The sequence below is a fragment of the Perognathus longimembris genome, chromosome 17, assembly GCF_023159225.1.
Source record: "Perognathus longimembris pacificus isolate PPM17 chromosome 17, ASM2315922v1, whole genome shotgun sequence".
In the NCBI taxonomy this organism is placed as follows: Eukaryota; Metazoa; Chordata; class Mammalia; order Rodentia; family Heteromyidae; genus Perognathus; species Perognathus longimembris.
In genome coordinates this window covers 888,891-903,669 of record NC_063177.1, presented here as the reverse complement: position 1 = coordinate 903,669, position 14,779 = coordinate 888,891, and the positions used below count along the sequence as shown (strand labels likewise).

The following is a 14,779-nucleotide window of genomic DNA, read 5'->3' as shown; positions in this document are numbered from 1 at the left end:
GTGAGTATTCTAATTTCTAAATATGCCACATTACTAAACCATTTTCCGAGACACATACAGAGATTTGATTTTAAAAAATGAACTTTTCCTGAAAAGAAATCTCAAGAATATTTTTTAGTATTTCACATATTTTTCACTATTCTGTGAAGAAAGGCACAATTAAATCTAAATTACAAAATGAAAATCAAAGGTTGCAGAATATATTTGACAATGGCACAAAATTTGACAGCCATGTAGGAGCACTATAAAGCCAAAGCCCCAAATCTCATTCAGATATTTTATCCCTTTGCCTTGATTATATCAACCCAGCCTTAAAAATATAGCTCTATTTTCTAAATTCAAGTCTATGGGATGGTCTTGAAACTCAGGAAAGACTAATCTCCTTATTCTGTTTTCCTTTCTTAATCCTTGAGATTTAATTCAAGAAATGCTTGTTTACTTACTTGACCTGAAGTCCAAATAAAAGATAGTGCTATGTTCTTCCCTGGTGATTTCTCTGTTAGGAGTCTAAGAAGGAGTTGCAGTCAAAATGGGGAAGAAATATGGCAACAGAACTCTGGCTAAACATAACTTCTCATTCCTTGGTCAACAAGGCCCAAAATATTATAAAGTAACCCAGGAAAACAAAGTTTTCTTAAAGTTTTAAACTATTTTCAACTTAGTTTTTTGATAGTTTCCCTTATACACAGGAAATCTTTCTTCTGAAAGTACAAGACAATAGCTTCTCCATCTTAATCTCTCTACATGTTAATCAGTAAGAGAATAAATATGCAATAAGTGTACTGAGATCAGGAACGGAGCAGTTCCAGGAAAGCCCAGTCTCCCCGCAAAAGAAAATAAAATTCAAAACCACACAAAGGTTTTATAAAAAAAATTGATGATACTATATAATTTCTCACAATTACTTGTTCATAATGGGTGCTGGTGCCATAAGTGTATAATTCTAGCTACTTAGAAGGCAGAGATCAGGAGGATTGGGGTTCCAGGCCAGCCTAATCAAACACAAGACCCTTACCCTGTGGTGCCTACCTGTCATCTCAGCTAGGATTAGAGGTGTGAGCCACAAGCAAATGGAACAGTATTGTTCTTATGGATTCAAAAACACATTGGAGACTGATACTAATTCTTCAAACATAAATGAAAAAAATTGGATAATTATAGCATTATTACAGACCATTAGAAAAGTTTAAGTGTATAAAAATGATGCATAGAAATGTATTTAAGTTATTTTTCTTTTTAGCATATTTAAAAATTCAACCTGGCATCCAGTTCTTTGAGAAAGGGAAGAAATGATAAAAAAAAAAAAAAAACCAACACTATCCAACTTCAATAAATCATAGTCTTGTTTTTTTTTTTTTTTTTTTTTTGGCCAGTCCTGGGCCTTGGACTCAGGGCCTGAGCACTGTCCCTGGCTTCTTCCCGCTCAAGGCTAGCACTCTGCCACGTGAGCCACAGCGCCGCTTCTGGCCGTTTTTTCTGTATATGTGGTGCTGGGAAATCGAACCTAGGGCCTCGTGTATCCGAGGCAGGCACTCTTGCCACTAGGCTATATCCCCAGCCCAAATCATAGTCTTAAATCTAGCCAGCTTCACTAAACCATAGTCTTTGAAATTGACAGTTAAAAAACATTTAACAAGCATTTACCAGTACTTCCTTATTTACAAATGAAAAAAATGAGTACAAAGAAAATAAAGGAACTATACATATGAAGGTGATTTGGGAACAAGAATCTTAGTTTTCTTTTGCCTTGACCATAGGTATTTACACTCTTACTTGCACTATTTTTCACATCATCAATAGCTTCTACAATCCTGTTATTCTGTGGACTAGTTTGCTTCTACACATAGCCATATTTCTAATTAGTTGTCATGTAACAATATTCAATTAAAGGTGAATTTAAATCCACAATGAGAAATTCAACAAAAGTCAATTAAGCACTAACACTTTGTGCAAAGAATAGGTTTCAAAATAGATCACAGACCTTCTAAATCTCTTAATGAATCTATCCATAGGAAGCAGATAGCTTGGCTGATGCAGAGGAAAGATGTGAACAATTAATCAAAAACAAAATCCAGCTGGAGGCCAAAATCAAAGAGGTGACAGAGAGGGCTGAGGATGAGGAAGAGATCAATGCTGAGCTGACCGCCAAGAAGAGGAAGCTGGAGGATGAGTGCTCAGAACTGAAGAAAGACATCGACGACCTGGAGCTGACACTGGCCAAGGTTGAAAAGGAGAAGCATGCCACAGAGAACAAGGTCTGAAACACATTCAGCTGTATATACTACAGTGAGGTTCTGCCACCCAATGGAATCATTTTCTAACTGAAAGCTTTCTTTCTTCACCTTTGTAGGTGAAAAACCTTACAGAAGAGATGGCAGGCCTGGATGAGACCATTGCTAAGCTGACCAAGGAGAAGAAGGCTCTCCAAGAGGCCCACCAGCAGACCCTGGATGACCTGCAGGCAGAGGAGGACAAAGTCAACACCCTGACCAAAGCTAAAACCAAGCTTGAACAACAAGTAGATGATGTAGGCACATTTTAAATATTCTTTAAATATTTGTTTTAAAAAATACACTTTCAATTTTGACCTATTTACTTTTTCATTAGCTTGAAGGATCTCTGGAACAAGAAAAGAAACTCCGAATGGACTTAGAAAGAGCCAAAAGGAAACTGGAAGGTGACCTCAAATTGGCCCAGGAGTCCACAATGGATATAGAAAATGACAAACAACAGCTTGATGAAAAACTTAAAAAGTAGGTGCTTCTGAACAAATTCTATATGATGAATCTCTCAATTAATTTGAATACTAATGTCTTCTTCCTTTGTCTAAAGGAAAGAATTTGAAATCAGCAATTTGATCAGCAAAATTGAAGATGAACAAGCAGTAGAAATTCAACTGCAGAAGAAAATAAAAGAGTTGCAGGTATGCCCTCTTCTTTTTTTGTTGTGGTGATGGTTTGGTTTGACTTGGAGGGGGTGGCATTTAGACATGTTCTCACTATGTAAATTGGTTTGGCCCAGAAACCAAGGTCCTCATGCTTCCACCTCCCAAAGTATACCTCCCAGGCACGCATCACTGTATCCAGCCCCTTATGTCTATTTTTCTGAATGCCAAAAACAAATACTACAATTGAGAAAATTTTATGTTAATGTGCTTCTTTGAATCCCAGGCCCGTATTGAGGAGCTGGAGGAGGAAATTGAGGCAGAGCGGGCCTCCAGGGCCAAAGCAGAGAAGCAGCGCTCTGACCTCTCCAGGGAACTGGAGGAGATCAGCGAGAGGCTGGAAGAGGCCGGTGGGGCCACTTCTGCTCAGGTGGAGTTAAACAAGAAGCGAGAGGCTGAGTTCCAGAAACTGCGCAGAGACTTGGAGGAGGCCACTCTGCAGCATGAAGCCACAGCAGCTGCTCTTCGCAAGAAGCAGGCAGACAGCATGGCAGAGCTGGGGGAGCAGATTGACAACCTGCAGAGGGTCAAGCAGAAGCTGGAGAAAGAGAAGAGTGAGCTGAAGATGGAGATTGATGACCTTAGCAGTAATGCAGAGGCTATTTCTAAAGCCAAGGTATTTGGTACTGTCTAAATGAGGATGATAACCTGTAAGAACAGCTATCCATGTTTCTCTGCCATTAAATAAGCATGGTTTGCAGGCATTTTATACCATTGCTTAAATATTTTCTATTCTAACAGATTCCATTCTGTTTCTATGTTTTTAATGACTGGTAGTACCCACTAAGAAGATTTCAAAAGTGAGTTTAAACAAGTATCAATGGCATTCCAATACAACTATTCCTGTGAAGGGACATGATACACTCAGGGTGCTTGTTATCCTAGCATATTCCACAGAGGTGATGTCACAATTTCCTACTGCACTTGACATAAATGTATTCACATGAAAATATTTTAAGTATCAAGGTTTTGTTCTGCATTCAATGTCTCATCTCATATTGCTATGCATCTTACAGGGAAATCTGGAGAAGATGTGCCGTACACTAGAAGATCAAGTGAGTGAACTGAAGACCAAAGAAGAGGAGCAGCAGCGTCTGATCAATGAGCTGACAGCACAGAGAGCACGCCTGCAAACTGAAGCAGGTTAATACACAGTCTCTGGGTCCCAAAACCTTGGACCACCTATAGTGATTCCAGAATTTCTGAATAAGTAATACTCTCATGTTATTGGGGGGGGTGGAATAAACCAACTATCAGACTTTTGGGGGGGAAGGTTAAAAAAGAGTAAAAATAAATGTTAGGCTAGTTACTTGTTACACTCACATGGCAATTCTGCTTAATTATCTCCATTTCTATACCAATACTTAGAAGTAGATAAAACGTATACACACGTATATAGGAAAGCTTTAGGCTTATTGTTATGGCACTAAAAATCCCTTTAACTCGATTGTTTTTAGGTGAATATTCTCGACAATTAGATGAGAAAGATGCTTTAGTCTCTCAGCTTTCAAGGAGCAAGCAAGCATCTACCCAGCAAATTGAAGAGCTGAAACGTCAGCTAGAGGAAGAAACTAAAGTGAGTTTTACCAAAGACAATCTTGGCTAATCAAATCTAAACATTCTGTTCATGTTCTACTTGAGGCGTTTAAATTAAATAAATGAATATAAGTCACTGAACTGCCACTCCTGCAGGCCAAGAACGCTCTGGCCCACGCCTTGCAATCCTCCCGCCATGACTGTGATCTACTTCGGGAGCAGTATGAGGAGGAGCAGGAAGGCAAAGCCGAGCTGCAGAGGGCACTGTCCAAGGCCAACAGTGAGGTTGCCCAGTGGAGAACCAAATATGAGACAGATGCCATCCAGCGCACGGAGGAGCTGGAGGAGGCCAAGTATGTGTTATGAACGCTGTAGAAAAAAGACAGATCCTCTTAGTTCCCACACTCGGTAACTCCCATTAGTAGCTGTAATGATGAGAACACAAAAATAAGCAAAAGCTAACATTTAGTAAGTGTACACTATTGTTACATACTGGTACACAACAGCTCATTTAGTTTTCCTAAATATGCACAGTTTTATCACTCTTCCTGTCTTCATTTTACAGATGAGGACATTGGAGCTACACTACATTAACCAACTAACAAAATGGAATATGCTTAATGAAAGTTATAGCTGGGGTTGGAACTTGATGTTCTGAATCCAAAGGCCACCTTCTTCAGCATTTAGTAGACAGATTTAACCCATAAAACTCAGTTTTGGGGCTACTAAGCCACATCAAATGTCTAGAGTTGATCTAAATAAATTAATGCCTTGGTCTCTTTGTATAATAAAAGGAGCCCTTCTTTGAGTAATCAGGGTTAAAGGCTTTTCGGTACCTTAGGGTTGTGCACTTAACATGCAGCTGAGAATGAAGAAAGAATACAGGCAATTCAAATGGAAACATGTTACCTTTGTTAAAACAGTAGGAATTGTCTTGATTTATCTATCAATTTCTTTGGTTAAACTGTTCAAATACATAGGATCAGAAGAAACTAGCTATTTTCTAAGGAAGAAATACATAAAAGCAAATGGAAATTCTCACAGAAGCAAATAAATAAACTCTGTATTTCTGCCTCAAATCCTTTTTGGAATGAACATTATATATGTAAATCAATCAATACCTGGGCCTGGTGATGCAGGTCTATAATCCCAACACTCAGGGGATTGATGTCAGAGGATTACAAGTAGGAAGCCAGCCTGGGGTTCCAGAGCAAGACCCTTCTCAAATAACCCAAAAAAACTTTTAGAAAATTAAAATAAATCAATAGATAAATAAATAAAATTGGGGACTGGGGCTATGCTTAGCAGAAGAGTTCTCACCTAGCATTCATAAAGCCCTGGGGTTGATTCCTCAGGGTCACATAAACAGAAAAGTCTGGAAGTGGCACTGTGGCTCAAGTGGTAGAGTGCTAGCCTTGAGCAAAAAGGAAGGCAGGGACAGCGCTCAGGCCCTGAGTCCAAGCCCCAGGACTGGCAAAAAAAAAAAAAAAGTAAAAGTAAATAAATAAAAAAAATTGTTTTTCTAGTCATTTTTACAATCATCACCAACTAGAAGTCCTCAAAGTCCTGAATTACTGATACTATACATACAGTATCAAAAGCATCTCTAAGAATTTATTAACAGACCAATGGCTTGAATCTAACTGTTCACTATCTTGGAGCCTTCTAGTCTTTTCTAGCAGCTCTGGCTGCTAGTTTCGAAAAATACGTGGCCTTTGCCAGTATAGAGCAAGATTGTGGAAGGGGTCATAGAAGTTATCACCTTGCTTCTGGCCTTGGCCAAGTCTTAACTGCATGGTTAACTTTTAAGGAAGAAGCTGGCCCAGCGTCTGCAGGATGCTGAGGAACATGTAGAAGCTGTGAACGCCAAATGTGCTTCCCTAGAGAAGACAAAGCAGCGGCTCCAGAATGAAGTGGAGGACCTCATGCTTGACGTGGAAAGATCTAACGCTGCCTGCGCAGCTCTGGATAAGAAGCAAAGGAATTTTGACAAAGTAGCCCATCCTGCTTAAACTTTATAAACATATTATCTGTTCTTCCTTCTCCTTTGTATCAACTGACACTTTATTGCTTTTCAGGTCCTGTCAGAATGGAAACAGAAGTATGAGGAAACTCAAGCTGAACTTGAGAGCTCTCAAAAGGAGGCTCGTTCTCTCAGTACTGAGCTGTTCAAGGTGAAGAATGCCTATGAAGAATCCCTAGATCAACTGGAAACACTGAGGAGAGAAAATAAGAACTTGCAGCGTGAGTTTCTGTGATCTTCCCTACTGTAGGCAGTCATGACCTTTCCATGTTGCCATCAATTCAGGTGTTTCTCTTTTGTCTATTCATCCACAGAGGAGATTTCTGACCTCACTGAGCAGATTGCAGAGGGAGGGAAGCAAATTCATGAACTGGAGAAAATAAAGAAGCAAGTAGAACAAGAGAAATGTGACATTCAGGCTGCCTTAGAAGAAGCAGAGGTATATGTTACTGTGCTACAGCAGAAAAGTCAGAGAAAATGCTCAAAGTGGGTAATGGTACTATGGCATGGGTACACTACTATGGAACATGTGCAAATTTGAATCTATATGACCTTTAGGAGTGTAATTTGGTAATAATTACCAAAATTCCTAAAAATACAAATACCCTTGCCCATCAATGCTGTTTCTTGAAACTTAGACCATGAAAATAATCTTGAAAAGAAGCAAATGTTTAAGACAAAGATGTCTAATCTAAAAACAACTATAAGAAATTTTTAGAACAGCCATATGATAGAATTTCACACAGTCATTAAATGTAACTAATATAGGGAATATTTATGGTAGTTCAAGTAAATATCTGCTTTCGAAAATGTTATACAGATTAGCATACACAATTCTGATTATGTAAACATGCAGGGCATGGGAAAATTTGCTTTTTGCCAAGGGCCATTTAGATATTTATAACATTACTATGAGCCATACAAAATTATCAATGCAGGGGCTGGGGATATAGCCTAGTGGCAAGAGTGCCTGCCTCGGATACACGAGGCCCTAGGTTCGATTCCCCAGCACCACATATACAGAAAACGGCCAGAAGCGGCGCTGTGGCTCAAGTGGCAGAGTGCTAGCCTTGAGCGGGAAGAAGCCAGGGACAGTGCTCAGGCCCTGAGTCCAAGGCCCAGGACTGGCCAAAAAAAAAAAAAAAATTATCAATGCAGGCATACAGGTCTCAGTCAGCCAACAAGAAGCATATGTCCGGGGCTGGGAATGTGGCCTAGTGGTAGAATGGTTGGTTATCTAGCATGCATGAAGCCCTGGGTTCAATTCCTCAGGACCATGTATACAGAAAAAGCTGGAAGTGACACTGTGGCTCAACTGGTAGAGTACTAGCCAGGAACAGTTCTCAGGCCCTGTGTTCAAGCCCCCAGGACTGGCAAAAAAAAAAAAAAAAAGAATCATGTGTCTGCCCAAATTAATGTTCTTCATCTTTGATAGGAATGGTGGAGACTAAGGCAGAATGATCTCAAGTTTGAATCCAATCTGAGCTACACAGCAAGACCTTGTCTCAAAACACACACACACACACACACACACACACACACACACACAATGTACAAATGTTATAAATGTACAATGTACAAATGTTATAAAAATGTTATTTATAATAGGAAAACTTATTAGAAAAAATATACCACATTAAAATGGCTATCTCCTAGCAAAGGCACAATAATTTTTGTTTTTACATATTACCCCATATTATACAATGTATATGTATTAGATAATAAAAATATATAAACACCTATTTTAGACATAAATTCTATACTCTACACCAGATCACCACACATGAATGTTTTCATCTGTAAGAGATTTAGTTCATGTTTATCATATTTAAGTATAATCATACACTTTTACTAATACTAGCATAAATATTTGCAGAGAACAAAATATCCTTATTAAAGTGCTTCCCTGTATGATCTGTGGTTGAATAAATGAAAAAAAATGACCTAGAGATACTGTACTGTACAATCAGACAAAATGGTAACAATAAGAGTTTGGTTCACAAGGTAATAGACTCTAAGTCCTCAAGTTATTTTCCATTACTAATTAATCACTGTTTTATTAAGGCATCTCTTGAACATGAAGAAGGAAAGATACTACGCATCCAGCTTGAGCTGAACCAAGTCAAGTCTGAAGTTGATAGGAAAATTGCTGAGAAGGATGAGGAAATTGACCAGTTGAAGAGAAACCACATCAGAGTTGTGGAAACAATGCAGAGCACTCTGGATGCTGAGATCAGAAGCAGAAACGATGCTCTGAGAGTCAAGAAGAAGATGGAAGGAGATCTGAATGAAATGGAAATCCAGCTGAACCATGCCAACCGCTTGGCTGCAGAGAGCTTGAGAAACTATAGAAATACTCAAGGGATCCTAAAGGTAGATGGGTTCACATGGGCCTCTCAGATGAGTCAGGGACTATACCTATTTGCAATTCCCTGAAGTCTCTCTTTTCTAACAAGCTATGCAATTGAATGTATAGTGATATCTAAGTTAAATACACATTGAACATAATAGCTTTCAAGAAATTGTATGTAAAAAACAAACAGAAGCCCAGAGATTAAGGTATGACAGAAAACTTTGTTGCTGCCGGAATTTTTAGGCAAGTTATTTAAACTCTTAGAACCTGTTTCTTTCCTACAAAATAAGAATGTAACTTCTCACCTCAAGGACTACTCTGAGGACCAAATGAAATAACAGATGTCAAGAACTGGGAGAGCATGTGGAAATGCTCTATAAGTAATAGATATTAGTGGAAAAAAATAACCAGCTAAAACAAACATACAATAAGACTCTGTGTTTCCTGGTAAATTTTCTCTTACCCTAAGCAAGTGACATCACTACTCTTAGTCTCATTCAAATGACTAGCATATCACTTTCTGCTCCAGGTGGCTATATAATCTTTCAACTCTTCTTATAGGATGCTCACATTGTCTTCAGCATATTTAAGACCATTTTAACTTAATAGGAAACCCAACTGCACCTGGACGATGCTGTCCGGGGTCAGGAGGACCTGAAGGAACAGCTGGCAATTGTGGAGCGCAGAGCCAACCTGCTGCAGGCTGAGGTAGAGGAGCTGCGGGCCACACTGGAACAGACAGAGAGGAGCAGAAAAATTGCAGAGCAGGAGCTTCTGGATGCCAGTGAGCGTGTTCAGCTCCTCCACACCCAGGTGAGACAAATACTGGTGCACTTTAAGTGGTGAATGAGAGCTGTAAGTGTATGTCCATAAGCAAAGATGAGGCTCTTCTCTAAAATATCAACTGAAGTTTTATCTTTGGGATTATAGATAATTTGAGTGTGTGTTCTATTTGTCCTTTTTAGATTTTCCACCAAAAAGATTTTTTTCTTAATTTTAAAAAAGGATTTTCAAAAATTATTTTCAAAACTACATGGTAGAATAATCATGGAATAATCCAAACTCTGCAAATGTTTTGTGTGCCATTTGTGGGGAAGGGGCCTGAGCTTTATCATGTTCACTGTCCTTGTGTCCTGCAGGACATTCAGCGTCACTAACTTGCCTAGGCATTAAATGCAGTAGCAACCCTAAGCCATTGTGACATTCTGCCTGTCAAAATACTCACTGAGGTTGTTTTGTGTTCCTTCAAGAACCACTGGGTTGAAGCTGTAAGAAAATATTTTCACAAGACAAAGTCATAATTCCCCAAAGGAGCAAACCAGGATCAATCACAGAAAATTTATTCCTTCTAAGAAATTCCCATTCCAGACACTGGGGTGGTTGGGGGTGGGGGGGTAGGTAAAGTACTAGGATCTGAACTCATGGTCCTGTGCTTACCTCTTTCCAGCCAGATGTTCTATCACTTAAGCCATTAACAGCCCTCCTCTCCCTTTTATGCTTTGTCTTCCATTTTTTCTCCAACCAGCCTGTGCCATAATCTTATTTGTACTTCCCAAATGTGTGTGCCAATCCTGGGGCTTGAACTCAGGGCCTAGGTACTGTCCCCAAGCTTTGCTACTCAAGACTAGCATGCTACCACTTGAGCCATAGCTTTACTTCCCACTTTTTTGGTGGTTACCTGAAGGTAAGTCTTAGGGACTTTCCTGCCCAGACTGACTTTGAACCATGATCCTGATCCTCAATATAAACCTAAGTAGCTAGGATTTCAGGCATAAGCCACCAGGGCCCAGCTGCACCCAGATTTTTATTGATTCAGATCAGCTTTCACTAACTTTTTGCCTGGACTGGCCTCAAACTGCAATCTTCATGATCTCTACTTCCCAAGTAGCTTAGAAGCATGTGCCTCCATACCTAGAAAACGTATTCTTTTCTAACATAATATCCCCAAGTTTCAAGGATAGAATACTAGTACTATCTGGGTTGAAATGTAATTGAAAGAACAAATAGTCAATGCCCACAAATATAGGCACTCTTTTAAGACACGATTTTATTATAGAGCCCAGACTGACCTTGGGCCGCCAAGTACTGAGATTACAGGTATATATGGCCCCACAACAAGGTAATGTAGGCATTGTTATTAATAATAACCTTTAAGTAGCTGAAACAGAGGGGCTTCAATTCCACTTCTCAGTTTATGAGTACAATGCATCCCAATCATTGTTACCCTTTTCATCATAATAAAGGCATTCTTAAACTTCAGGGATAAGGAACTTCTAACCTTGTAAATGTTTAATATTTTGCACTGAACAAAATATTTAACGTTTAGTGAAATGTTGGCATCAAGTCCCTTTGTTGAACCAACAATAAAATATTTGTAAGATCCTATAGTGACAAACTGCAAATCTTACAAGTTTCCACTATTTTAACAGAATACCAGCCTCATCAATACCAAAAAGAAATTAGAAAATGACGTCTCACAGCTCCAGAGTGAGGTGGAAGAAGTCATTCAAGAATCACGCAATGCAGAAGAGAAAGCCAAAAAGGCCATCACTGATGTGAGCAAGATGAGTGTTTGTCTTCCCCAAACAACTGTGCTACCTGCTATCACCAGGCTTCATTCTTTTCTTGGTTCCTTTGCTTTTTAGGCAGCCATGATGGCTGAGGAGCTAAAGAAGGAGCAGGATACCAGCGCCCATCTGGAGCGGATGAAGAAGAACCTGGAGCAGACGGTGAAGGACCTGCAGCACCGTCTGGATGAGGCTGAGCAACTGGCACTGAAGGGCGGCAAGAAGCAGATCCAGAAACTGGAGGCCAGAGTAGGTCTCAATCTCTGAATCTGGGAAAAGGAAAGGGGATTCCCTCCACCACTACCTTCTTCCTATATACATGCACCCTTGTGCTGAGGTCAGGAACACCCAAACTAATTATTATCCCCACTGCATATGTATCTTTCTTGGTTGCAGGTACGTGAACTTGAAGGAGAGGTTGAAAATGAACAGAAGCGTAATACTGAGGCAGTTAAAGGGTTACGGAAACATGAGAGAAGAGTGAAGGAACTCACCTACCAGGTAAGGGAAATTGCTTTCTAGAATATCCATACTTCCTGCCCAAAGGAAAAGTGAAACTCTGGTGACTATGTGGCACTCATAAATAAATGAACACTAACACTGTGTGTATGGGGGTAAAAGAAACAGTTGCTTAACACAGACATATACCAAGCTGGGAAGACCAAGGAGGCCTTTAGAAAACCATGTAAGTCTAAGATCAGTGTCAGTGCTTAGCATGACCAAGGCTCTAGGTTACATCCCCAGTAACACAAAGGAATGAGAAGAAAGGGGAGGAAGGAGAGATAAGGAAAAGGGGAAGGCAAGGACAAAGGAGAAAAATGGCCTAAGAAAAAAGAATGTAGGTATTAAAGCAAGATAAAACTAGGTATTCTAATGGTCTCTCTTGCTTTTTAATTTGAATAAATTACTTTGTACTCTGAACTTCTAGTTCCTTTTCTATAAAAATGAAGTAACACCATCTACTCCCCAGGTCAAGGAGGTAAGATTAAAGAAAATGTGTATGATTCTCCAATAATACATAGTTAACAAGAGTGGCTACTGTTAATTACCACAAAGGAAAGCCAAGTAGCTTCCTTCCCCCAAATCTACCTGCCAGGACATCAAGTGATTTATATTTACCACTAGAAGTATACAAATTTCTTTGAGTAGAATGGACATCATCTTCTCAAACTTTCAGACTGAAGAAGATCGCAAGAATGTTCTCAGGCTGCAAGACTTGGTGGATAAATTACAGGCGAAGGTGAAATCATACAAGAGACAAGCTGAGGAAGCGGTAAGTATCTTTCATCCCTTAAGGAAATAAGCAAATTTCTTTAGAAGTAGAAAAGTGTGTTAAGAGGTAGCAAAACAATATTTAGTGGTATTTCCCAAAGTTACAGTTTGACTTTAAGACACCCAAAGAGGGTTCCTGATCATAAACAGTCACGTGGGTTTGAAAATAAGCTCCTCCACTTAAAAACTATTTCTTTTTTTGTTCTTTCAAGTCAAAATAATCCTGTCTGAAAACAAATGACAGTGGGAACCACAAAGTCTAATATTCACTATTTTGTCTCTATTTGCAGGAGGAACAATCCAATGCTAACCTAGCTAAATTCCGCAAGCTCCAACATGAACTGGAGGAAGCTGAGGAGCGAGCTGACATTGCTGAATCCCAGGTCAACAAACTTCGAGTGAAGAGCCGGGAGGTTCACACAAAAATCAGTGCAGAGTAAAGCCTGCCTAAGGATACCAAGTAGTTGAAGATACGCACAAAATGTGCTGTTTTTGGCTACTTGCTTTATCATATTTTTCTCTTACTGTTGAATAAAAACTACAGTAGGTTTATGAAGTAAACCTGACTACCTTTTTTCACTTGCAAAACTGATTATTCTCTAATATACTTCACCCCTAGCTATTATTGTTTTAATATCATAGTGGCTTGGTAGAAAAGGTAAATGTTTTATACTTCCTCTTCTACCCAGCAGTCCCTTGCCTACCCTACCTTCTCCCCCATACACAGATACCTTTTGCAGAACTTGTATTAAATCTCTCTAGATTGTTAGTTACATTCTGCTGACAATAATAAAAGCCTCAAGAGTAACTTCCCACCACATTCATGTACTCACTCTACCTTCTATCATCCATTCCAACCTCTCAATCCCTATCAATCTCAACTCTTTACAGTAAATTGTACAATTTATAACAGGTTTAAAATAAGCAGGGAAGAAACTTCAAAATGCTTGCCAAGTAAAATTCAAAAGAGTGTAATGGAGTTTCGCCCCCACCCCCACCAGGGAGGGGATTCCGGGTTCCTCCAAGAGTCTACCACTCAGTCTCCAGCAAAAAGATGATAAAAGGATGGATTTATTGGGGAAGTAAAAACCAAACCCACCGGCCAGGGTCACAGCCCAGACTTGGGAGCTGAAACTGTGACCACATGCGGCCTTCCAGGGCGGGTTATAAAGGCATACATCACATAGTCAAAGCTGCCACACGCAGGTGGCCAATGGGGTTACAACACAGACCACGCCAGGTCACACGCAGGTGGCCAATGGAGTTACAGTCTGTCTCACAGTATCTGTATGAACCAACCTATCATTTTAGTTAGAATTGGCCCATGGATTTGGTGGGGCTCACATGATGCAGGTGGATATGCCTACTCATGGGAGGGCACAGGTTTAACCTTGAAAGTTCCTTGAACCTTCCACACCTCAGGTGGTCAAGCAGTTTGCACAATCTTATCATAGTGAAAGGGAACTTCCCTGGATTCTGAGCAGACAGGGCACACTCCCAACCCTGAGACTCAGGGGCAGGGGAGAGCTTAGTGAAGATGGAGTCAGCTTCTGCTCTCTTTAACTGAGATGGAGTAAATCTGACACCATTCAACATCCAAAGATGGCGCTGGACAGATCTGACCCCCATATTACAAAGAGGAAATCACAACATAATCATAAAAATGACCAAAACAAACAAACAAACAAAAAAACACCACCAAGAAAATCTTCAGGGTAGCTTATGTGACAATTCTAAAATACAACACCAAAGCATGAGACATGAAAGTTATAAAGAGTTCTTCAAAATTTAAAACTTCTCCTCTTTGAAAACCACTGTAGGGGCTGAGAATATGGAGTTTTAGAGGGATTTTTTTTTTCTGCCAGGGATGGCTTTGAACTGAAATCAAAGGAGTCTTAGCCATAAAAGCCCTTTTTATTTCCAATTAAAGCAACACGAGAACAATAGGAGTAGAGCTTACCTGTAACTTGTTGAGAATTGACCAACAAATACTTGCCAGAGTTCACCAGTAACACTAACACTTTAGCTTCTTCATTTGCATTTGAAAAGCTGAAGCCTGGAGATATTGGAGAAAATCTGGAGCC

At 39.7% G+C, this 14,779-nt stretch overlaps 1 protein-coding gene across 1 annotated transcript in view; it reads left to right on the top strand.

Annotated features, from left to right (window-relative positions):
- Window positions 1–13,250, top strand: part of LOC125365744 (myosin-8) — a 32,395-nt gene extending 19,145 nt beyond the window's left edge. The window contains exons 21-38 of the mRNA XM_048365974.1: window positions 2,013–2,255; window positions 2,351–2,527; window positions 2,608–2,753; window positions 2,833–2,923; window positions 3,171–3,560; window positions 3,961–4,087; window positions 4,402–4,520; window positions 4,637–4,833; window positions 6,291–6,474; window positions 6,559–6,724; window positions 6,818–6,942; window positions 8,568–8,876; window positions 9,466–9,669; window positions 11,286–11,411; window positions 11,502–11,672; window positions 11,820–11,924; window positions 12,601–12,696; window positions 12,986–13,250. Of these exons, the coding sequence (XP_048221931.1) occupies window positions 2,013–2,255; window positions 2,351–2,527; window positions 2,608–2,753; window positions 2,833–2,923; window positions 3,171–3,560; window positions 3,961–4,087; window positions 4,402–4,520; window positions 4,637–4,833; window positions 6,291–6,474; window positions 6,559–6,724; window positions 6,818–6,942; window positions 8,568–8,876; window positions 9,466–9,669; window positions 11,286–11,411; window positions 11,502–11,672; window positions 11,820–11,924; window positions 12,601–12,696; window positions 12,986–13,135 (3,126 nt within the window). The 3' untranslated portion in view covers window positions 13,136–13,250. The remainder of the gene's footprint in view (window positions 1–2,012; window positions 2,256–2,350; window positions 2,528–2,607; window positions 2,754–2,832; window positions 2,924–3,170; window positions 3,561–3,960; window positions 4,088–4,401; window positions 4,521–4,636; window positions 4,834–6,290; window positions 6,475–6,558; window positions 6,725–6,817; window positions 6,943–8,567; window positions 8,877–9,465; window positions 9,670–11,285; window positions 11,412–11,501; window positions 11,673–11,819; window positions 11,925–12,600; window positions 12,697–12,985) is intronic.
- Window positions 13,251–14,779: the final 1,529 nt, after the last annotated feature.